This window comes from Pagrus pagrus (genome assembly GCF_965226575.1).
Source record: "Pagrus pagrus genome assembly, chromosome: 12".
NCBI classification, from domain to species: Eukaryota; Metazoa; Chordata; class Actinopteri; order Spariformes; family Sparidae; genus Pagrus; species Pagrus pagrus.
The window spans coordinates 27,248,382-27,260,815 of record NC_140196.1 but is presented as its reverse complement, the minus strand read 5'-3'; the positions used below and the strand labels follow the sequence as shown (position 1 = coordinate 27,260,815).

General features: G+C 40.4%; 1 protein-coding gene across 1 annotated transcript; it reads left to right on the top strand.

Moving 5' to 3' along the window:
- Positions 1-5,761: 5,761 nt before the first annotated feature.
- buc (bucky ball) lies at positions 5,762-12,366 on the top strand. The gene is made up of 6 exons (XM_084370090.1): positions 5,762-5,837; positions 7,044-7,324; positions 8,015-9,976; positions 10,074-10,175; positions 11,350-11,412; positions 12,236-12,366. The coding sequence occupies exons 2-6, from the start codon at positions 7,051-7,053 to the stop codon at positions 12,268-12,270; spliced, it is 2,436 nt and encodes an 811-aa protein (XP_084226216.1). The 5' UTR covers positions 5,762-5,837; positions 7,044-7,050; the 3' UTR covers positions 12,271-12,366.
- The last annotated feature ends 68 nt before the right edge of the window (positions 12,367-12,434 follow it).

The window sequence follows — 12,434 nt, the reverse complement described above, 5'->3', positions numbered from 1 at the left end:
TTTGGTGGACTGTGGGAAAAAAGTACATGCTGTTCATGTTTTGTTTATGCTGTTCATGTTCTGTCAAAGTCATTTGGGTCACTATGCATCTTTGTGTACTATCTCACACATACATATTTGCATAGCACTTACAGTAGTATAGGACAACCTTTGACAATGATCAAATTGTATGTTTTTGTAAAAAATAAATAAAAAAGAACTGATGGTGATGATGATGATCATCAAAAAGACAAAATCAGATGATCAGTCCCAAATGAGCAGAATCAAATAGTGTGCAGTTCTTGACCAATGACCATTTGTCTTGCACCCCACTTCCACAGAGATTATCTGGCTGGTCATCTGAGTTTGTAACGGTGTCGTGATGTTTGCAACTTACCAACCTCACAAAAGTCGACATCTCAAAATTGTATCCCAAAAATGATGTTTAAGTGTGAATATTGTGAGAGTGTGTGTGTGTGTTGAGGAGCCATCATGCAGGACTACAGTCTGCAGAGAGCAGGCAAGAGGACGAGCAAGTTGGACAGGAGGCAAATGTCAGTACAGAAGAAGGTCTGGCACTAAGTGCCGTGTATTTCTTCTTCTTGGCACAGCTTTTTTCAGCAGCAAACTGAGCAAAGCAGAGGGGGTTGAGCGATTGCAGGGTCATGTGTGCACACTTACTTCTGCCTCTGGGTTGGGTTGCCACGACACATCCCCCCCAAAAAATGAGACACTCATTAGGGCCCGAGCAGGAAACCTGCGAGGTCCCTATTGTAATTGTAATGTTTATTATTATTTTTATTTATCCCAAATGATCGCATTTTTCACTGCCTTAACATACCCCAAAACTCGCCAAACTTGGAATATACGTCACACCTGGCGAAAAATTTTATAATCTGTCGTCGTTGTGAATTTTCACCACTAGGTGGCGCTGTTATCAAGGAAAGTGCGTTTTGCCTAATAACTCCCACATACTTTGTCGCACATTCTAAATCCTTATATCCACGCGTTCAGTGAATCCTCCTGAATCTCTGGGTATAGGCCACGCCCATATCCGCCTACCGTTTTTTTTCGCTAGCTCGCAAAATGTCGCAAACCTACTTTTTCGAACTCCTCCCAGGGAATTTCACCAATTTGCACAAAACTTTGCACACAGCATCTGTGGACCCTCCTGACAAAAAGTTATTAAAAGAATTTTGATATACCAAAAAATACTCAAGTTATTAAATTACTAATTCCTGCAGATTTCGCTCAAAACAGGAAGTTTTGCATATCTCCACATTGGTGTGTCCGAATGACTTCAAACTCAGGATCCTCCTTCCCTATGAGGCCCAAAGGCTCTGTTCAAAATTTGGGATGATGACCACCAGGTGGCGCTCTTTAAATTAAAGTAATTTATATCTCAACATCAGTTTGTCGGATTAACACAAAATCTGGTACACTCATTGCCACTGCCCTCCTGAGGATAGCTGACAAATGTGTTCCAGATCCGACACTAGGTGGCGCTCTGGTGGCCGTCTCATTTTGTATTTGGCACTGTGCCCACACCATAACACTTATGGATATGAAACTCATTGGGGTGGTATAGACTGGCCCCTGTAACTCACACACCAAAAATGACCAGCAGGTGGCGCTGTTATGAAGACAAAAGCGTTTTTGCCTTGACTGCCTTCACTTTTGATTCCTCAACGGAAGTTGTTGCGTGAACAAGCCACAACGGCAGCATGCCCCGACAGCAGCACGCCCCGACACGCGTGGACTGCGAGGGCCCGTACATCACTGCTCGCAGTTTTAATTTTAATTTGTATTTCTATGAAAAAGGGATATTAACCTGAGAAATTACCAATCCGGCCAATAGCAGGACAAGGGATTATGAATGAAATAGAGAGTGTTTGACATTGATTGTAGCCTACTTATACCAAGGACATTACATTAAATCTGGACACAACATAGGAGGCGATGCACCTTTTATTCCTATGAAAGCTGCTCAGTGGCGCCAAAAAAGCTGGACTTCACGAGTATGAAAATACCTGCATCTTCTGTGTTGTGTGGCCCACTAGTGACTTCTGCCGACTGAGCCGGCTAACTTCCAGTTTACAACCCGGCTATGGGGATAAAATAATTTAATCCTGCAGCTCTTCTAGACTTTCCAAATTTATTGGACTGAGTGGCTCAAATTATGGCAGTATATCAAGTGTTTACACAGGGATTCTGTCACAATGTTAGCTTATGGAAAAAAGTATTTTGGGCCTCAGTGCATCACGTGAAGATGCAATTACATGGTTTGGCCACTATGAAAATTGACTTCAAAGCCTGGCACTCTTCCTGGGGGCTTGACCTATACCGACAGCAGTTGAGCAATTGCTTCTGCTGGGGTACTGCGACACCACCTGGACAAACCACACACAGAACTGCAGTACAACATGATACTAGAAGCCACTAGGTCTACAGCAAAATATTGATTCCAACCTCCATATATCCATGTTTCACTCATTAGGATTACATTTATCCTGATTACTTGTGGATCCATTCCAAAATAGAGATGAAGACATCTATAATGTAACAGCAGCTGTTATTTAAGATGCCTTGACACATTTCTATTAACAAAGCGGTCTAATTACAGTAACTCTATTTAAAGTGCTGAAAACTACTGTGTTCCACTCTACCATGGTGTAAAACACTTTGATGCTGTTTCTGTCTTGGCTCAGGCACAGTGCAAAAGTTTAAACTAAAGTTACAATCTTTTTCCTTCTGAACATGTTTACAGTGCCAATATTGACACTTAGATAATATAACAACACAAACATACGAGGCATCACAAGACTCCCAGACTGTACTGTAAATCTCTTCGGAAAAAAAGATTTATGGAGGCTCTCAAAGGCAAGGTGAAAACACTGTCTATAACGAACTAACTAACTAACTATGAGTTTTTCTTTTTCCTCTGGACAATATAAAATACAGTTTCTGCCGCATTAGTAACCTATTCTAAGGATGTTAAGGAATGAGAACCCAAAGTCTATAAGCTAGATTCATAAAATCAATTTACACATGAAAGATCCTGTCTCACGTGCTTAGAAAAGAAGTTGCTCTTTAGTCTGGTGGTGCAGTGTGGCACTAACCATTGTCATTTCACAGTTATTAATCTTACACAGCTGCAAGTACATTACCTCAACACCATGCATTCTGAGTTCAAAAAGAAAAATAGCATTAAACATATGTTTTACTTTGCACTTACTTTTGCATGTACTAACAGATCAAGAACTTGGGTACAACAAGAACACAAGGCTGCAGGGCTACAGCTTTCGTCCACGGGGTCCGAGAATCAGCAAAAATTGAATATTTCTTGTGGCCGATTAAAAGTTAAATCGATGAGATAAGGGAATATGCTACTGTTAATGCTGAAGCAGGAAACTAGTGAATTGGGAGATGGAATATGCAGACCGATTAGTTAATGGAATGAATTAGTAAATGCAAAGTGGCATTTAAAAGCCTTTTTGAAATGGACTATTTTAAAATATAATATTAAATTCAGAATTTACAGAATGGGTAGATAGAATTATTCATTAATCATTATTCATTAATCATTCATTAATCATTATTCAAATGTAATGATGGTTAAATGTACAATAACTTTTGCAGCCAGGGCGGCTTTATTAAAACAAAACTAAGGATTTCTACCGAGTGCTGGAGTCACTTCGTATACCGACAGTTGGAGAGCTCAGAGATTACTTTTAAACTTTTGGGATTAAAAAGTGGATAAATTAATTTTTGGGTCTTTATGGTGTGTAATGTTGACTGCTGACCAGAGCTGGAGGAGAGGGGGAAATAAGTAAGAGTACCAGAGTCTCTAGTGAGTAAGCTACTGAATTCACTGGGAGTTGTCCGAATTTAACCGCACAGACACACACACTGTCTGTGTGCCATTGCTCACAAACATTAGCTCACGGCTAGTTTCCAGTAAAGTAACTGGCTGTTTTGGGCAGATAAACTCTGATTGAACAACACAAATAAATAAATAAATAAATGATCCTGCCGTCAAACTGTCACTGTTGATGTATACACCATCAAACAACCACCACTGCTGATGAAAATCTATCTGATGTGGTTCACAGATTCAATTCAATTCAATTCAAATTCAAAGGGGCTTTATTGGCATGATAGTTTAACACGAATGTTGCTAAAGCATCTGTCCAAACACTCGGAAATATCATAACAAATAACAACACAAACACAACACCAAGATTGATTTACATTAATTATTTATGCAGTATATCCCATGTTTAATTTTGATATGTCGTTCAGCTCTTTGACCTCTGAGATTACCGAATTGAATTTATTAAAATTAATGTTCCTCGTTTCGTTGAGTGTTTTACATTACATGACAATACATCTCTGACAGTAGAGAGACATTCTGCTCATTCATCATCTCTTTTAGGGCTAGATAACATTCTGATCTACTTTGGCTTTTAGTTTCTTCTTTCCAATGTTCCAGGTAGGTTTCTTTACATTGTGTTATAATTTGCTTTACTCTGATTGGTGTTTGGAGAGCAGTGTTGTTGTGAGGCTGGTCAGACTGTGTCTGAGAGGGGGCAGTTAGCCTCAGTACCAACTGACATAGGGGACTCTTTTCTGGGCTCAGCTCTTGAGTTTGGAGGGCTTTGGAGTGGAGGGTTTCTCTGGCTTGATTTCAGGTGGTTAAAAAAGTTGAGCGTTCTCTTTTGAATGTTAATTATCGGTGGGTTTCTGCCTGATTCTGCTCTACATGCATTTGTTGGTGTGTTTCTGTGTAAGTGTACGATGTATCTGCAGAATTCTGAATGTAAAGACTCTGTTGGATGTTTGTCCCAACAGGTATAGCTCTGATGACTGAGTGGACCACATACTTCACTACCATACAGCGCAATGGGCTGCATGACACTATCAAATATTTTGACTGGAATTTGGAAATTATAACATTTTCTCTTAATTGCATGTAGGGCTCTTCCAGCTTTTTCTTTTAGTGCATTCACTGCCATGTTGAAACTCCCTGATGCTGTGATGGTTATACCAAGGTAGGTATAACTCATGCTATGTTCAATGATATGATTATTTATGGTAAATTGGTGTTTGTTCTCCTAACATCTGGGGCGTTTTTGAAAGATCATGGCATTAGTTTTCTTTATATTTGCAGATGAGGTCATGTAAAGTAAAGTTTTATTCACCTTAAATTTAGTCTCGACTGCCAACTTCCCTATCCAAAAAGTAGTGATGGCGACCAAATGAAATCACAATCACATGTTTGCTTGCTTAAACATGTGGATTTCTCTGGGTTTGTACACTGAAACATTTGGGCTAATATAGATACACAACAATATATAACAAAGGTCATTTTGTTTTTAAACATTTTCACCCAGAATTCTTACATATTATGTTTTTAAATTATTTTTTGCTTAGTTTTAGTTTTGGTGCAATTACATTACTGCTAAATTGTTTAATCACTTCAGTGGCACTGACTCCATGGAAAGCATGTTAGATTTGATCCTAATATTGTCCTGTGATGTTGGCCCTGAACACTGTTGAATAGGTGGAGACACGCAGCCAATAAAAGAAACTGTGCAGACAATCCAGACAAATGTCTAATATAAGACAGTCTTAGAGCAGCCAGCTGAAAGCTTCATTGTCTGACTGGAGTCTGTCTCCATCTAGAGTTCTGATGGCACACTCACATTCAGCCCTGCAGGGGGCCTCTAAACTCCACATCAGCTAATGGTGCACACGCTTGTCTGATCAGCAGCTACTTAAACCCAGGTGTGCCTGCTCCTCCGTTTGAATCACTTTGAGTGTTGCTCTGGTTTTTACTTATTGCAGTTCTCAACAAGGTAAAGTGACCCTACTTTTTTTCTTAATACAATATCAAGCAGGGGAGATGCAGACAGAAGATTTGGATGTTTGATTTTTGGGTTGAAGTGCAATGTTTAAAATAAATTCCCCCTTTAGTGATTCAGCTCAGGACTTTTGTTGAAGTTTGTTTCGTGCTTTAATCTTATTAATCATATTGCAGTTGCTTTTATGTCATTTACTGCTCCTCACATTTATATCAGCACTTCAAGAGATTAAAATTCATGTTTAGGACTCTCAATCATTTTTAAGTTTCTGTACAGCAAAGCACAGTTTGGCTGTGAAACAAAGTCAAAGGACACAGAGGAGTCAGAAAGTTGCATTCTTGAAATGCTGATTAATCCCAATTCAACACTAAGCACACCAATGACTAAACTCTTGCTTGGTGTGTTAACATTTCAACTGCTGCTGGAATTAAAGCAAATTAAAATGTTTTTTTTCCATGGACAGCTGAGTAATATCACACTTAACAATCTAAATCAGTATCTCTATCTGCTGGTCACCTGCAGCTATTGTTTGTAATCCCCCAGTACATTTCCTGCATGTCTGCTCTGAAAAGTTGTGTAGGCTGGTATGAGAGGTAGTTGTGGCTCCATCCCACATACACCAGCCTGCTGCCAAAAATATTAAGAGGAGCCAGTAAAAGAAAGTGTGGTTTTAACTGACACTGAAGCTCAACAAAAACTATTTTCTCCTGTTAAACTCTATGGCTATTTTAGGAAATTATTGAACCTTTTTGTAAGTGTATATATATTCGGAAGACTTTTTTTTTTTCTAAAGAATCACATTCCACATAGAAAAGTTAGTCTGACCCAGTGACGGGTACATGAAGTCGGCCCACATACAGCAGTGAATTTCTGTCCAGCCATGGGCACCCATATCCAAGCTACCAGATCTGAATTAAGATGCATAACTTTGAGATATATAACATATATCTCAATCCTCATGATGGCCCGGGTCTCTTACCTGAATCAACTAAACTAGTTGGGGGCACTTCACTTCAAACGGCTAAATATATTCTGCAGTCAAAATGTGTATAGTATGTAATGTATTTCCTTTAGCATGTGTTGAATATGGAATGGTGATCTTGTTGTGCAGGAGTTTACCAGTATTTTTCCTCCTTAGTGTGAACACGACAGGAAGCTGGATGCTCAAATGACACTTCTTGCTCCTCCAACTCTGCATAGGTTGAATATGGCAGCAACAGCCTCTGTTAACAGACCTCCACCAGCTCATCCAGGACCAAATGTTGGAAACCTCCCCTCTCACAATGGATTGCCAAATCCTGGACAACAGGATCCAGGACTGAATGGCACCAGCCAGGACCCCGGACCTCCCTTCCATCCCCAACACCACGCCCCTGTCCGGCCCGTCTTCTACGTCCCTGCTCCACCTCCACCCCCTTTCCTCCAGTACCAATGGCCCATGCCCTTCCCCTATAATCCCTTTGCTGGCTTCCCAGGCATGGGTGAGTGTTTTCTTTTGTAATTTGGAGAAATTTAATTGGATACCCAATGTTAAAAGTAGTTTTACTACTTGTAGGGATTTTTCCTTAAAGGAACAGTTCACCCTAAAATGAAAATTCTAAAGACTTGTTTTAAAAAAAATTAAAAGATTCTTCAGTGTAGCTGCTAAGCTAATAGCATTAGCGCACAGTCTGACCGAAGTGGAAGCACAATCTTGGCGTAAAGGGTGTAAATAACGTCTTTTCAAAACTGGGATCTCGGGCCTCTAAAGACTTGGATTATATCAGACGAGCTGTTTGGAGCCATGCTTTCCCTTGTAATGTTTTCAAATCATCTTCTTCAGTTGTTTAGGAGAATGTTGCAATGCTGTTTTGTGAATCTTGACCTGACTTTCCATCAACATGGGGGTGAATGGATTGACTGAGTTTTCATATTTTGGTGAACTTTTCCTTTAAAGCCTATGTTACAAGGGGTAGACACGGTAACATGAACACCTGTTCAAACCTTTTTTCATCCAGTACAGTAGTCATAAAATGTCATATGTGAAACTTTTAGTTGTACACTTTGTATGACAAATCCAATACAACCCCTCTTTATATTCTAAGCTAATACTTAACTTCATTAGATTGCAAATATTTTAAAAACTCATCCATAATATCAGTTCTTTTAATGTCTTCATTTCTGCCTCTCAGGCTATGGTATGGTCATGCCCCCATTCCCTCCTCCCTCTTACATGGATGCTCCAACTTACATTTTACCCCACCCTCACATCCAACCGGTCGACTACAGACGCTTGCTTCACCCCCAGGTCCAAGCTCCCAGCGTACCCTACCAGAACCCAAACCAGCTGCGCCGAAATCGCCCGCCTACTGTCCCCGTTTACAGAGAAACTGTAAACTCTGCGGTCCAAACGGAACCCACACAGAGAGGTGTGGGTGTTTATAGTGATGGAAGCCCAAATATCAGATCAGATTCTGGCCATGGAACTGCCTCGGTTTCTCCATCCTCCTCAGGCTGCAGCTCCCAAAAACGAGGCTCTGTCGAGGTTGAGAACTATACCTTACCCACCTGTAATGCAAAAGATGTACAGGTGAATGGGACCAGCACAAATGGCACAGTTGGACATGAATTGAACAACCCTCATCTTAAAGGAATAAAGGCTGTTCAGTCATGTATCGGAGCACCTGGAGAAACACAGAAGTGCCGCCAAGACAGTGTTGGTCAGGAGAATGTTCCCCATTTCAGAAACGGTCACTGCAACATGTGGTCGGTGAGTTCTCAAGATAGTATGGTCCCTGTGTGCAGCTCTTCGCAACAAGAGGATGAGGTTGCCAAAGAGAGGCGTGCCTCGGTTCCTGACATTCTGATGAGTTGGGGAGGTGGCACGCCACAGGCAGTGGTGCTGAAAATTGCCGACAAGGGGCTGCATCAGAATGACCAGCAGCTGCCTTCTTATGAAACTGAAGTTGAGACTGAAAAGTCACTTTACGACTGTCAAACTAAGCCCAAGAATGGTCCAGTTGTGGCTGACAGCACTGAAGTTGGTGTTGATGCTGACAATGTCTTAATTTCTAAGGACAGTGAAACACTTTTCAAAATCGTGAAACTGCCTTTTGCTCTTCATGATCTTCCCTCATCCAGAAGAGAGAGTGAGCCTGTGGGGTCTTTTGGCTCTGTAAGGCAGTGCCTAACCTACAAAGATGAAATGCTGCATTCCCCAAAGACATCCCACATGCTCCCTGACGATGAGCAAGAAAATGGCAATGAGTCAAATCCACATGAAGTCACTACAGAGATCAATCCTTATCCAATTTATTCAAACAGCAATCCGATGAAGAGAGGAATGAATGAGTCTGTTTGGTCTGTGGAGTCTCTCGCGCCCTTTATCCCCGCTAAGGATTGGCTGCTGCAGAAAAGCACGTTTGAGCCTGAAATGATCATTGAGATGGAAGAGGAAGCTGAAAATGGTGAACTGTCGACCCAAAGTGACGACCTTATTGTAAAGTCTAGCAAAAGGAGGCTGTCTCGCAAGTTTTCCTTTTCTGACGCTGGTCCAACAGACAGCTGGCTCATTTACAATAGCCCAGATAAGAGTTCATCAAAGAAGCCAGAAATACAGTGTGAAATTGATGTCTATGATGATGGGGGAGCACAGCAATGCCTGAGCACAGCTCCTTCAGAACAGGATCCCTTAGTTTCTCCAACTGCCCTGCGGAGTAAAATGATTTTATCCATCCCCACTGAAGAGGACGTGGATGAAAATCGGTCTTCTGAACCTGAGGCTAATCGAAGCCCAAACCAGGAATCTGTAGTTTTAATTGAGCAGCAGGAGAAAAGCCCTTGCTCTCCTGAGCAGGAACGTACACTCCTCTTGATCTCTGTGGCAGGAGAGAAAATCTCACCTTCAGATCAGCTGATTCCCCAAAATGGAGTGGACATGGAGGTGGATGTAGCATGTGCGAGTGAAGAAGTCAGCCAGCTGAGAAACGAGCAACTATGTGTCCCAATGGCTGACCAGAGGATGGCCAAAGTGTCTCCATCAAAGGGACATTTAGTGGACTCTGGCATCCAGTGTACTAATTTACAGGACTGTGAGACATGTAAGCAGCCTGCATGCCACATGGGACCAGGCACGAGACCTCTTAAAAATCCAGGTGATCTGATTTTATAATTAACAATGATGAACGCGTGCTGTGGTCTTTGCCTCTTGAGAAAAATTGTGTTGTGCTGGAACTGTTACTTCTCTCATAGATGTGAAGAGAGCAAATGGTGGTAAGGCTGAAGGATATGGCATGAATGGACATGGGCATAAAAACCAAAGGAGGAATGGCCCGTATAGGAACAGAGGTCAAGGTAAGGCATGTAGGCGATACAGCACGGCATCATCAGGTCAGAATCTTTACTTGGTTTATGACCAAATGACCTGAAAGACCACGCATTGAAAATAAACTAACTAAAAATGAATTGATAATATCCTGTATGACATTCAAAGTCATGATTTTTAAAGTATTATATTTTAAACTTCTGAAATCAATAGTACTTTAAAGGTCCACTTTGTAAGAAAGGTGAATTTTCAGTCTTATTCCCACCTTGTCAAATAATTCATACTTTTCATTTTAACAAACATTAAATGTGTGCCTTGAATAATATACATCTATGTTGTGCAAAGTTAATTGCACTCGAAATGTGGAAATCAATAAGTCTATACTGAAGAAATCGCTGACGGAAAGATTGTCTCCAATATTCAAATAGTGTCATTATGGATGTCATTATGGGGTATAGACAAGAAAACAGAAGAACCTGTTATCTGGTATGATAAACTCGGTTTGAACTTTAATAGTGCAGTTGTTGGTGCTACCTATAGAAATCTGCAACCTTTACATTCAACTTCCAAATGTATATAAATTCATTAAACACATTTGTTTTGGTTTTTTTCTGACAATGCGTCTAAACAAAATGTCCCACTAAATAGTTTCAGATTGCTTGGTATCCTGGATGATATTGTCAGTTTTGGGACAAAATGCTCCTATTAAATATTATCATTTATTTGTAATTTTTCAATATATCAGAATTGGGAACACTTGTACGTTATTGCCTGTGGCAGAAAACTTTGATTTGAACACTTTTTTGCGTTTGGCCATGAAGTACGGACAAAGTTATCAGAATGACATTTTGACTACCTCTAATAATGCTTGAATTTTGTAGTGTCCTCAATACATTTTCACATTATTTTTGATAAATTCAATAAATGTGAAATAAAGAGCAATATTTCTAAAATCCACAAGGGGCTTTGGGTCATCTGCTTTCTAAATATAATAACTTAGCAAAATTGAACACATTTTCTATCCAAAGACAAATTCGTAAAATGCAATAATAAAACAAATAGTTTGACCTGAACCCTGATTACTTCAAACCAGTCAGAAGAGTACAGGGAAAAAACCTCTAATGTGAAATTGTCTAACATTTCCAATCACTGTTTAAGAATCAACAATTTTTAAGAACTTTTAACAGCATCATCTGTCTACAGAGAATCCAAGCGGCCAGCAGGAACCTCACCATGGATACTACGGCAAACCTGGGAGATCAAGAGGTGAGACTCTCAGCTTTGTTCTCAGGTTGAGTGACGGTGATCAAGTGGTGCAGATTGAGTTTTAAAAAGTAAAGGTACATTCAGACCAAATCTGGTGGTGCGGTTAAATGCCAAGGGGTGGTGCAGCGGTGTGAGTGTCTCATGGTCGGTGTGTGTGATGTGTTGTGAACTTTAACCAACCCCCCAATTTTCTGAGCGCCAACGTCCTTTTGTTCCCAATGAGGAGCGAGCAGCAGCCAGCGGCCCAGAGAAAAGGCACATCACCCAGCCTCTTCTTTGTGGTCGGTCTGCATCCAAAATGGAATACCCCCTTTAAAATGAACGGAAAGACCTGCGTTTTCACTGCACCACCTGACTTGGTCCGAATCCAGCCTAAGGCTTTCCATTCCAACTGAAAGACTTCTTGTTCTTTTTATGGAGGTTGGCTGAGCTTAGATTTTGTGCAGAGCAAACGGCACAGTTCAAACTATCAGAACTTATTTTTTTCTGGCTATAAATGTACCACATTTCACTACAGTACACAATTTGTTTGAATTAAGTAGCTGCCTGTTTGTATCCACTTTGCAGTCTGGAGTGATGGTCACATCCCACTACTTTCCACCAGAAAGCACAAATGAAGTTTTCATGTGCAGTGTAGTGCACCTTGACTGTCACTCACCTGATTCTAGTTTTGTGTTCATTGCTGCAAAAGTGTCTTTGGTCTAATCTGATGGCTTCATACACTTTCAGTGACTTTTGATGAGGAAATTGCTTGTTCCTGCTGTTCTACTCAATACCGTGCATCATGTTTTAATGATTTAACAATTAAATTCTCTTGTTCCAGGTGGAAATGGAAGGAACCACCGGTATGAGCGCTGACTACATGCTACAAGACAGCCTTTGTTTTAAAGAATCAATGTTATAATATAAATTAATAATGTAATCCTATTTTTCAATAAATATTTGTACAATGAATTAATATTCAGTGTTTTCAACCTTAAACAAATCATGGGTTTTAATTTTTTCATTCAATGCCCAGAAAA